The sequence below is a fragment of the Desmodus rotundus genome, chromosome 4, assembly GCF_022682495.2.
Source record: "Desmodus rotundus isolate HL8 chromosome 4, HLdesRot8A.1, whole genome shotgun sequence".
NCBI classification, from domain to species: Eukaryota; Metazoa; Chordata; class Mammalia; order Chiroptera; family Phyllostomidae; genus Desmodus; species Desmodus rotundus.
In genome coordinates, this window is record NC_071390.1 from 62,021,375 (window position 1) to 62,033,042 (window position 11,668).

An 11,668-nucleotide genomic window follows, 5' to 3' on the forward strand; every position below is an offset into this window, starting at 1 on the left:
AGCAGACCCTCTGCTCCAAGCCAGTGACTTGGGAGACTTTGATGCTTGTGTAGCTGAAGTGCTCTATGGGAGTCCGGAAGTGCAGCCCAAAAGGCTATACCCACAATATATTCTTCTAACCAAGACAGACACAGCTCATGCAAAAAGATGCTTACGTTGCAAAGGAGGAAGCAGAGACTCCAGTGGTCCCACCCCAGGGCACATAGCTAGTTAATGGCAGATTCAGAAACGGAACTCAAGTGTCTAATTCCAGTTGGAGTTCTTTCTACAACAGCAGCTGACTTCCCAGTCATCATCCTTTGCCCCTTGCTTGTAAGGACATGCATGCAATCATGTGGACACATATATATGTGCACACATATGCACACAGGCACTCAGCTTGTCAGCACCTACAAACATGTTGGGAACTGGCTCCTAATCAGTTCTCAGGTACAGCTGCAACATCAAATCCCTCATTTTGCTCCCCATCCCTCCCTTAGTTATGCAAATCTTCTAAATCAGCTCTCAGCCACACACCATTTGGATTCTGGGTCCCTAATCCTGCCTAGTGGGGCTGAAATGAATGAGACAAGGTTCCATTCTGGCTTCACAAAGGTTGTACTGTCCAGCTGGTGAATGGTTTCCTTCTGCCTGGGCCAAGAGGGTGATTTGGGAGGAGGGGCAGCAAGAAGGAGCCCAAGATCTAGTATAATCACCTGCATGTGCCAGCATGTGAGATGGCCCTTTAAAAGGGAAGGGCCTGGCTTTGGGGAACCAGAGAAGAGCTGGGCCAGCTGGAAAGAAGGCAAGGATGGCAGAGTCCAGGTCCCTGCCCACAGGGTTTGGGGAACTGGAGGTGCTGACTGTGGGGATGGTGCTGCTGGTGGAAGGTGAGCCAGGCAGGACCTGGGGTGTAGTGGGGAACCAGTGGGCTCTCAGAACTTGAGCCACAGCTATGAAACTGATAAGAAGAGGTCTCCAAACTAAACTCCTCTGTGACTGGATCTATAGGGGCTTTGATGGCTGTACCTGCAAGATGCAACCTGCAGGCTGGGAGCCAAGAGAGAGAAGCCAGGCAAGGGTAAGGGAGGGAGGGACTTTGAGAGGGGGACATCTACCCAGGGCATTACCAAAATTCAGGGTTCAGGCATTTGCATTGTCCTTTCCACAAGGAGAAAGTTTCATCCATTCCCTGGAAATTCAGCTGAGAATTTCGTATAAAATCAGGTCCCTGACAGGCTCTAGAGACAGTTCAGCCACCTGTGTGACTATAACCAAGTCACTCAAGCTTTCTGGCCCTCAGTGTCCTGACATCCATGTGGGTGATGATGAAGGTCAGATGGGATCATGGGTATAAAGTGCCAGCTGAGATAGATACCCAATGATTTAAGTTAATTTAAGTTCATTTTAAATTCATTCACTCCCAGCCTCTCCAGCACCCCCATTAATGCCACAATCTCCATTTTCTCAGCCCTAAGCATTTCCATTCTAAGGGTGACCTGGGTCCATGAGGTGCCAGCCTCAACCCCAAATCCCTAAGATGTTCACTGAGGCCAGAGCTGGGACTGTACATCCGGGAGCTGGGTCACCTCAAGACTAAGTTGTTGGGGATGCAGCCCTTGTTCAGAGCACATCCAGAGAAATAATCTGCACAATTTCTCACCCCATAAGAACTGACATTGGAGAGAGAGCAACAGCACAAGGCTGGTCCTGGTGGCCCTGGCCTCTTTTCCTCTCTACAATCTAGCATCCGTCTATGTCCTCAAACATAGAATTTTACCACTGTATTTCTTTGCACATGCTGTTCCTATTTCTAGAATGCTATTTCTGCATCTTGTCTTTCTACTAAATGCTCACCATTTTGAAGACAGGATGCTTCCCCATTCCTCACTTTATTTTTTTAATGGTTTTTATTGTTGTTTAATTACAGTTGTCCCTATTCCCCGCCCCCCCACATTACTCACTTTAGATGGGAGAAGCCAAGGCTCAGAGAGTGTAAGTAGCGACCAAGCTGAAATTCAAAGTCAGATCTTTCTGCCACCAGAAACCACCCCCTTCAAAGCTCACTTCTCTGCCTGTTGTCCTGGATATCTCCTCACTCTTACAACACCGCCTCCTCCTCGAGGGTCTCCCTTATGTTGCTCCACAGCACTCAGAGAAGACATTCTGGAATTTGAAAGACTTGAATTCGATTCCCAGCCCCATCACTTACGAGTTGTGTACTTAGGGCAAGTTAGCTAGTGTCTCTGAGCCTTAGTCTCCCAACTGTAAATTGGGAGAACAGCATCCATCTGAAGATTGAATGACAGGATTTTTGTAAAGTGCTGAGCACCATGCTGCATGTGGTAAGTGCTTGGGGGCCACTCACGATTACAAATGTTCTAGCATAAACTGTGCTGTGCTTTATGGGCTTTCTGCCTTGTCTGTTTTCTCACTAGACTGCCGTAGTAGAGAGCAGGATGTGTGTCTTACAGCTTTCAGTCTCTGAGGGCCAGCTCTGCTTGTAGGTGTCTGATGAGCTGCACTCAGAAACTTGCTAAATGTGAAGGATTAGGGATAGGAGATTGTTCAGGCTCTGTCCACCCCAGTCTCCTGGTTCTGACCCTGGTTGGGCCTCACAAACCCGCTATGGCAGTTTCTACCTTCTTTTCAGCTCTCGGGGGTCTCAGCCTCAATAGCCTGACCATCCTCTCTTTCTGCAAGAACCCGGAGCTTCGGACCCCTAGCCACCTGCTGGTGCTGAGCTTGGCTCTTGCGGACAGTGGAATCAGCCTGAATGCCCTTGTTGCAGCCACATCCAGCCTCCTTCGGTAACATTCCCCCTACCCCCCACCAGTCCCTGGGCTCTGGGGTCCTGTCTAGGACCTGATCTCTGGGCACTGAGCAGCAAGGCCAGAAGCATTCTTCCTAACAACCGAAAACTGACCCTAGCAGGGAGGGCAGGCTGAACTAGGCTACATCCGAATTCCAGACTCCCCAAAGTTGCTCAAACCTGACCAACAGAGCTGATTGACTGTAGGGATGAAGAACATGGGCCCTGCAACCAGGCTGCCTAAATCTGAGTCTTGGTGTCATTATTTCTACCTCTTGGCATCTTCTCTAAATTGGATATTATCACCTAACTAATATGGTAGTTGAAAGTATTGACTTTTTATTATTTGTAAATAACTTAGAATAATAATTGGTACCTGGGAAGCCCTAAATAAATGTTTGTGAAAGTGAACAGGATTTTGACATGAGTCTCAGACTTCCTTATGTGCAAATCAGAGTCTTCCAACATGGCCTCAGAAGGTGTTTACAAGACTGTTTTCTTAAGCAGACTGAACACTGAGCACTGCAGATGGGACTCGGGCCCACCTGGGCATGAATGATCTGTGGGTCTAAATCAGTGAGGATTCCTTGCTGTGATCCCCTACCTCTGCCCAGGATGTGGGAGGGGCAACTGAAGCTTTTACCCTTGCTTGGCCTATGAGGCCAAGATTTGGGAAGCCTGAGTTCTACCCTCTGACTTTGCTTTCATCTGCTCTGTGACCTTGGCTCAGTACCTTGTCTTCTCTGAGCCTCAGTTTCCTCATCTATTGAATAAAGTTTTGAGCTTTCTTTCCAACAAGGGTATTCCATGTACTGTAAGAGAGGCACCTGACCACAGAGAGAGACCTTTGTTTCAACCCTGGTGCTGAGCTTGGAGAGTTTGCATCCAGCTCCATACCTTCAGGCCAGTGACTTGAACTCTTGCCCCAGTTTCCTCATAGAAAAAAAAAACAGATAATAAAGCCCTTTTCTGAGGAGCTGGGCCAATGTTCAGGAAGGCGCCCTCTGAGAGGAGGGCAGGGACAGAGGGCAGGATCACTGTGTCCAGTATCTCCCACAGGCGCTGGCCCTATGGTTCAGATGGCTGCCAGGCTCACGGCTTCCAGGGCTTTGCAGCAGCATTGGCCAGCATCTGCAACAGCGCAGCCATTGCTTGGGGGAGCTATCATCACTACTGCACCCGTATGTTTGGGGCGCCCAGGGTGGAGGGACATCCACCATGCAGTGAATATGGTTGGGATGAAGATCTGCTCAGTGTCTCCCAGTTCAGAGGAGTGTGGGTGGGGGTGAGTGTGCATAAGGGTGGGGTATGGGCAGTCGGGAAAAGAGGAAGGCTGGGAGAGTGCAAGAGGAGTGTTGAGACATGGGCTGGAAAAGCTGCAGCCTTAGGCAAGTCACAGGTCCTCACCAAACCTTAGTATTTTCCTCTGTGAGAAGGTTTTTGTGACCGGCCTCACAGTTTTATTCTGAAAATCAAATGTGATCTTGGATGCAGAAAATGTCCTTGAAGACAGGCACTGTTAGTGGGCAGAGAGGTGATATGGAGGGGCTAACACGTACCCCCACACTTCACACTTCTGCGGAACCTCTGCCATGCCAGAGCTTCATGAAAACCAGTCTAACTCTGGATTTCCGAAGCTGTATTGTCAAATATCATCTTCATAATTGGCCCTATCAGAGTATCACCTGCTGTTATCTACTTGATATTTCTTTCTTAGAAGTGACTCACTTTAAAGATTTTAACACCTGCTTCATTCTTGTTCTAAACAATGTCTATGACATCACAGCTTTAGTATTCTTATAATTTATACACATTAATATAAAACACATGTTCACCAGTAGACTCTCTAGAATCCCACTCACCACCTGGGTATGCCAACATACTTTGGGGAGCCGTGGCTCAGCTAACATTCACAGCATAACCCCCAGCTTATGGACTGGCAAGCAGAGGCTCAGACAGGTTAAATAGCTTGTCTAGGGAGGGTCACACAGCTGCTAGGGGCAAAGCTGGGTTTGGGCATGGCCTGGGTGCCTCCAGAGGTAGTCTCTCCCTTTGTCTCCTGGGCTCCAAGTGTGGAACCATGGATGTGCCTGGCATGGATGCTACTGTGGGGTCCAAGGGAAGCATGGCCTAAGCCCTAGGCATAGCTCCTTTGAAATCACAGGTCTGTCCTTGCCACAGACACACACACAAAACCCCTGGCCTTTGACAAAGTTACGTGCCTCTCTCCAGGCCAAAAAAATTTGCCTTTGTTCTGGCATGTTAGCCCCTCCTGTCCCACCTGACCTTGGAGCTCCTTTCCTACCACTATCCCAGCCCTGCCCCTCAAACTCCCTCAGACCATCTCACACACACACAGACTCTCACACATGCACACACACATGCAACCTTCTCAAACAGTAATAGGCTTCTCTGCCTCAATATACAACAGTTAATCCCTGTTCCAGGGGTCCCTAGACCAAAGCCCTTCCTGTTCTGGATGGCATGGGCTGCTACCAAAACAGGGAAGGGGGGAGAAGGGACCTGAGTTCATCTGCTCTATTACTGGATGACCCTAGGTGTGTCACTTTGTTTCCAAAGCCAAAAAAACTAATGCAACACATGAGTCAAGATGTATATAAATTATTGCACCCACAGTAATTAATATGGGGCGGGGGGAGCTTAGTCACCTAGGAAAAAACCATAGACTGGGTACCTTAAACAACAGAAATTCATCTCTCATAGTTCTAGAAGCTGGAAGTCCCAGATCAGGGAGCCAGCACATTTGGGTTCTGGTGAGAGCTCTCTTCCTGGTTTGTGGACAGCTGCCTTCTGGCTGTGCCCTCACTTGAAGGGAAAAGAGATCATCTCTCTCATGTCTCTTCTTATAAAGGCACTTAATCCCATCATGGAGGCTCCACTCTCATGACCTAAGTACTTCCCGAAGTCCCCCAACCCCAAATACCATCTCATGGTGATTAGGGCTTTGATATATGAATCTGGGGCGGGAGGACATAAACGTACAGTCCACAGAAGAGGGACACATCCAGGCAAACTCCTTCTGGGGCTGTGTTAGTGGAGCCGAAGTGTCAGGGTGAGGGGGTTTGTGGACCTCTTCTCTACTGATCAAACCCCACCTGGAGTCTTGCCCATTATCCTGGAGTCCTTTTATTTCTTGCTTTTTTAAAAAATATATTTTATTGATTATGCTATTACAGTTGTACCAATTCCCCCCCGCCTTTACTCTCTCTGCCTGGTATGCCCATTCCCTCCAGCAATCTCCCCCTTAGTTCATGTTCATGGGTCATGCATATAAGTTCTTTGGCTTCTCCATTTCCTATACTTTTCTTAACATCCCCCTGTCTATTTTGTACCTACCAACTTAGGCTTCTTAATCCCCACACCTTTCCCCCCCATTCTCCCCCTTCCCTCTCCCAGCTGATAACCTCCTGGAGTCTTGCCTAAAAAGGAACACTACATAAACCATGGACAGAGAAGGCATCTGGGAAAGGCATTCTGAAGTGAGATCCAGGAGGAATCACTGTATGGGAAGGGCTGGGTGAGGCTGTAAGGGATATAGGTGGAGGGATTGTGGAGGAGGTCAAGTCAGTGAGACTGGTCACACCAAAAAATGCTGTCAGGACCTAGCCTCTGCCATTATCACCGAGATGGAGCCCCAAATCCCGAGTCAAGAGTTCTCAAAGAGTATCCTGAAAGCAGAGACAGTGATCTGATTCTGAGTAAGAGCTGAGATGGTGGTAAGTCCAGACTCTACTTGCCTCTCCCAATGACCCTCACCTGAACCACTGTCCATGTTTCTGTCCTAACTTAGCTTGGGAAGCACACCTGTCTCCTTTCTCTGTCCTCTAAAGAAGATGGTATAGAGTGTCTACCATCTATTATCTTATTCTTCATAACAATCCTCTAACGCAAGAACTATTATTCCCTTTTGTGGAGAAGAAAAGTGAGGCTCAGAGAAACTCTTAACTTACCTAAGCTATTAAGCATCAGAGCCAGGATTTAGGGCCATTTTACATGACCATGAAGTTCATTCTTTGTCACCCTAATAGCTGTCATCCCTTCTCAATCATCCTCCTCCTCTGTCCATGCAGACAGCCGATTGGCATGGGACACGGCCGTATCCTTGGTGCTCTTCGTGTGGTTATCTTCCGCCTTCTGGGCAGCACTGCCCCTCCTGGGCTGGGGCCACTATGACTATGAGCCTCTGGGGACATGCTGCACCCTGGACTACTCCAAGGGGGACAGGTGAGGTGGAAGGCTCCCTTCCGTGGAAATCTTGGCTTTGAGCCCTTCTGACAACAATGTCACAGCTGAAGATCCAAAGGGAGGAATGTCAACCTTTGCCAGGCAATTTCAGCTCCTTAGTTATGATACCCACTTGCAGGTTAACAATGGAACTGTGGAAAGCTCATTATGAACACTGGCCAAGTGATGGAATTGTTATGCAAATTAAGGCACAGAGTTGGTCATGAGAACGGGAATCAAAGTGGTCCCATGACCACTTTGCCATCTTCATCACAGTCAACCGCCCAAGCAGTTGACTTTATTAATTTCTAGAGGGATCATATCTGTCCTTTGATTAGGAAGATTCAAAGATTGTTAAGGTCATTGCATTAGGAGGGACCTCCTTGACAAAGCATTCAGGTTTCTGAATTCCCTGGGCATCTGCTGTGAGCCAGTCCCTAGGCCAAGCTCTGGAGAGACAGCAGTGAATGCACAATGACCACACCCTCATGGGGCACATGTCTAATACTGCCCCACCCAGGGGTCTTTGGGGAGACCAGGACTGAAGGAGACCTGTTAGGGGAGGGGTCACATGGGCTCCAGCTCCCCTCTTACTTCTACTAGAACCATGCTGCTTTTATCTGCTTTACATGTTTACTCACATTTACTGATGGAGCATCTGCCCCTGATGAAAGCATACCCTGGGTCTGGTGCAAGGCACTCCTTGCAGGTATTTTTCCAGCCTGCATCCAGTTCTTCTGACATCCCTTCTTCCCACCTATCCTTAGTGGACAGACCAAGGTGACATGATATCCCCTTAATGAAAGGTCAGCCATTCCACCTCCCATAACTACAACCATTTCTTCATTGACACAGTGCCCAGTCTGTTCACCATCTTCAGGCCCCTTTCAACCTCTGTGCCAGGAACATTCCTTGAATGCTCCTTCCTCTTGGTCCACTGACATCTCTGTCTGATAAACATCAAAGGAAAGTGTCCCATTCTCCATGCTTGGGGCACATACAGAGCCAAGCATTTGAACTGGCCAACAGCAAGTTGAAGGAGGACCCTCCCTCACCTCAGCTGCCTGACTCCTTAAGGCACGTTGTAGGAGGACCTAGTGGCTCCCTGGCTCTGAGAGCAGTTCAGCTGGGACTGAAGAGTGCCCACACTCTGAGTACCCGTCTGATGGGAGTGGCTGGGGGCCTTCCAGGGTAGTGATCTTCCTGGAGAGATGACCCTTATTACCCTACCCCCTCTACCTGCAGAAACTTCACCAGCTTCCTGTTCACCATGGCCTTTTTCAACTTCCTCCTGCCCCTCTTCATCACACTCATATCCTATCGGCTCATGGAGCAGAAACTTGGGAAGACAGGACATCCCCCGGTAAGATCTAACTCCTAGAGCAGAAGAAATCTCTCTGTCCTACTCAGGGGCACCAGGGAACATGAGTGATGTGACAGACAGCAATCGGAGTTTTCTGTGTTTTCAACAATTGAAGTAGATCCAGCTTTCATAGAGATGGGGAGTTAGGCAAGAATGCACCCTCCCTGTGAATTGCCAAGACGTAGAGGGAGAGTCAGGAAGGCTCAGACTCACTGAACAGATACTGTGACCCTGAGGAACAGAGACCCCACCAGATACCCTCCATGCTGTGCAATTTCTTTCTCCCCAAGGATACGAATATTGACACAAAATTACATGCTTTTTAAATTCTGTTTTGAATCACTTTGATATGTTTAATTTAATCGCAGGCACAGGCTGTTACCCACAACATAAAATGACACCTGCAAGCATACTTGGCCAAAAAAAGCAATACTTCAAAGTAAGCCCCTCTGGCCATTTCTAAATTTCTAAATTAATATTCCTTTACCACAGTTTTTTGTAACTTTGTTACCTGGTTAATCTCTAGCAGATGAGTCATATAAACACCAAAGATTTTTTAAAACCCACATACTAATAGTACTTTATGAGAATTATGTCCTTTCATTTTTGCAACCACTCTCAGAGGAAGGAAGGTTTTATTATCCCTATGCCACAGACTAGAAAATTGAGGAGGAGAGGGGTTAGCTAAGCAATTCATCAAAAGCCACAATTAGGAACAGCAGTATTGGATCAAACCTAGGTCTGGGACAATACCACCCAGTGGTCAATCATGGTGCACAAAAGAAATAATTCTCGTTGAGACATTTAATCTGCCACATTATTTTTTTCCTTGAATTGGAAAATTACTGTCCAAATCTATTTTCCCTGGAGACCAGGCTTCGCTGGGTTCTCCGAAGGAGGATGAGGTCTGAATCACATCCCAGGCTCCCAGTTGGATGCTCACCTCCTCAGCACCACCTCCAAGTCCTGTCTGGGTTCTCAAAGTCACCACATTCATTGGAGACAAGTCTGCCACACAAGTGTTCTCATTTTTCTGGGTTGACTTTAAACCATCAGTTCTGATAGCATCAGCAGAAGTTGCCATGCACTGGCCCAGGGACCTTGACTATGAGCTTAAATCACCTTCTTTGTTAAAGGAAGACATAGTCAAGAGAAAATAGACATAAATTTTTAGCGTCAGAGTTTATCATCTGAGTGTATGTGAAAAGAAGAACATGGCAACCTCCATCCTAAAATCAGATTGCAAGTTGAGTGCTTCCCTGTGGTCCCAGGTAGTACCACATCACCAGCTACTTGACTATATCTCACTCAGTGAAAAGCAGCCCCTTTGAACCCAGGACAGGTTGACCAGCCAGGTGGCTGCAGTTGCTGATGGAGAGCTGGTTCTGGGACTGAGGTGTGAGAGCAGCACGACCTGGGGACCCTCATGCCCACAGCCACACTCACAGAACCCAGTACAGAAGGTCATTATCTTTGCCCAGACCCTGCCTCTGGGCCTGTCAGGTAGTATCTGGCCATTTTACAGATGGGGTAACTGAGGTCAAGTAAGCTTAAGTGACAGGCTAAGGGTCATACATCTTAAACAGCAGAGCAGTCCCTCTGGTCCCAAGTTCCTCCTCAGGCTCAGCACCTTCCTGCAGCCTGGTGACCCTGCCCAGCCCTGCTGAGTGCTTACACAGTTCCTGGGTTGTGTGGGCTGCCAACCATTGGAGCAGGTCAGTGCTTCCTTCCTGTGACAATTTCTCCCCAGGTGAACACCACCCTGCCAGCCAGGATGCTGCTGCTCGGCTGGGGCCCCTATGCCCTCCTGTATCTATACGCAGCTGTCATGGATGTGACCCTCATCTCCCCCAAGCTGCAGATGGTACAGACAACCCAGAGCTAGTGGAGTTCTCCACGTTTGTGTCTCTGTTTCACCCCATCTCTCTTTCTTGCTTTACTGCCTCCATGACAGTCTGTCTTTCTCTCTTCCTTTGAATACTCATAATTCACTGGGAATTTGCTTGTCACCCAGGCCACACGGGGCTGCTGCTTGACATTGCCTCAGCTTCATGTGAGATGACAGGGATAGACAGCCAGATGGTAAACATGCATTCTGGGACCAGGGGCTGAGACTGCACCTGGGGAGGCATGTGTTCCCACATATCATATGACAGCTTGTCAGGGAAGATATAGAGGCAGCAAGACAGATGGTTGGTGGTTTGGGGGCTATGCAGGGAAGCTGGGGTCACCAGGTGGGACCGGGGAGAAGAGCAGAGACTTTGAAACTTGTTTTCTGCATGTTTTTACAACAGGTACCCGCTCTCATCGCCAAAATGGTACCCATAATCAATGCTGTGAACTATGCCCTGGGCAGTGACATGGTCCACAGAGGAATCTGGCAGTGCCTCTTGCCAAAGAGAAGTGAGCGGGACCGAGCATACTGAGCCTCTCCATGGGGCTGCTCAGATGCAGGCCCACCCCTGCCACTCTGGACTGAGGCCCATGTTGGGAGGCTGCACAAGGAGTCCTACCCTGCAGCTACAGAAGCCAAGCTCCAGACATACATCCTCTATCCCTAATGGCCCTGTTGAACCTGGCCCTCGGCTGGACACAAGAAAGGAGCTGGGCTTAGGGGCCAGAGAGACTTGAATGTTAGTCGTAGTCCTCCACACAGAGGCTAGAGACATTGGAAAAGTCATTGTTCTTGACCCTAACATAAAGATATTTATATGGATTCCCCAGGGCTATTGCGAGACTTAAATAAGAGAATGTATATGCACCATGCACACAGAAGCTGCTCATTGGAACAGAAATGTTAGGACTTGGGGTTTTACATCAAAAGGGGTAAAAGCCCTAGGTTACTTGTGGGTGCTCAACTCAGGCTGCCAGCATTCCTATGCTGTTTATTAAACTGTCATCTGGTGTAAGTGACTTATTCTGCCTGTACGTCTTTCCCAGCCTGTGAGATGTGATGACAGTAATTGCATCTTGACCATGCAGAAAGGACCAGAATGTCACCTGGCATGTTAAGTGCTCACTGAGAGTTGTCCACTAGTACCCACCAGTCAAAGACAGCTAAGCCGCATGTTGCTTACTTGCCAACATTAAAAAGCAATTTATTTAAAACTCCAGATGTCTGAAAAGGAGGTTCCAGCAGTCTCCTCTGTAGTGACAGTTTGCAGGGGTCAGGGCATCTCTGCCTTTTGCCCAGGGCATGTCCTCTCCAATAGCTGGAGCTCATGCATTCTCTGCAGAGCCCATGGCCATCTGGGTTTGTGACACTAACA

At 48.4% G+C, this 11,668-nt stretch overlaps 1 protein-coding gene across 2 annotated transcripts; it reads left to right on the forward strand.

Moving 5' to 3' along the window:
- The first annotated feature begins 745 nt into the window (after positions 1–745).
- On the forward strand, positions 746–11,312 carry RGR (retinal G protein coupled receptor). Of its 2 annotated transcripts, XM_024561052.4 has the most exons (7): positions 746–869; positions 2,633–2,789; positions 3,851–3,972; positions 6,883–7,036; positions 8,282–8,399; positions 10,150–10,263; positions 10,694–11,312. In XM_024561052.4, the coding sequence occupies exons 1-7, from the start codon at positions 791–793 to the stop codon at positions 10,823–10,825; spliced, it is 876 nt and encodes a 291-aa protein (XP_024416820.2). In that variant the 5' UTR covers positions 746–790; the 3' UTR covers positions 10,826–11,312. The 2 variants fall into 2 exon arrangements, with proteins under 2 accessions (XP_024416820.2, XP_045052160.2); XM_045196225.3 differs by lacking the exon at positions 10,150–10,263.
- The last annotated feature ends 356 nt before the right edge of the window (positions 11,313–11,668 follow it).

What these genes read in the sequence shown, in the direction of transcription:
- RGR (XM_024561052.4), top strand. Translation starts at nt 791, where the DNA reads ATGGCAGAGTCCAGGTCCCTGCCCACAGGGTTTGGGGAACTGGAGGTG. An exon ending in GACTACTCCAAGGGGGACAG is followed by an intron (nt 7,037 to 8,281) that starts GTGAGGTGGAAG and finishes CTCTACCTGCAG; the next exon opens with AAACTTCACCAGCTTCCTGT. An exon ending in GGAAGACAGGACATCCCCCG is followed by an intron (nt 8,400 to 10,149) that starts GTAAGATCTAAC and finishes ATTTCTCCCCAG; the next exon opens with GTGAACACCACCCTGCCAGC.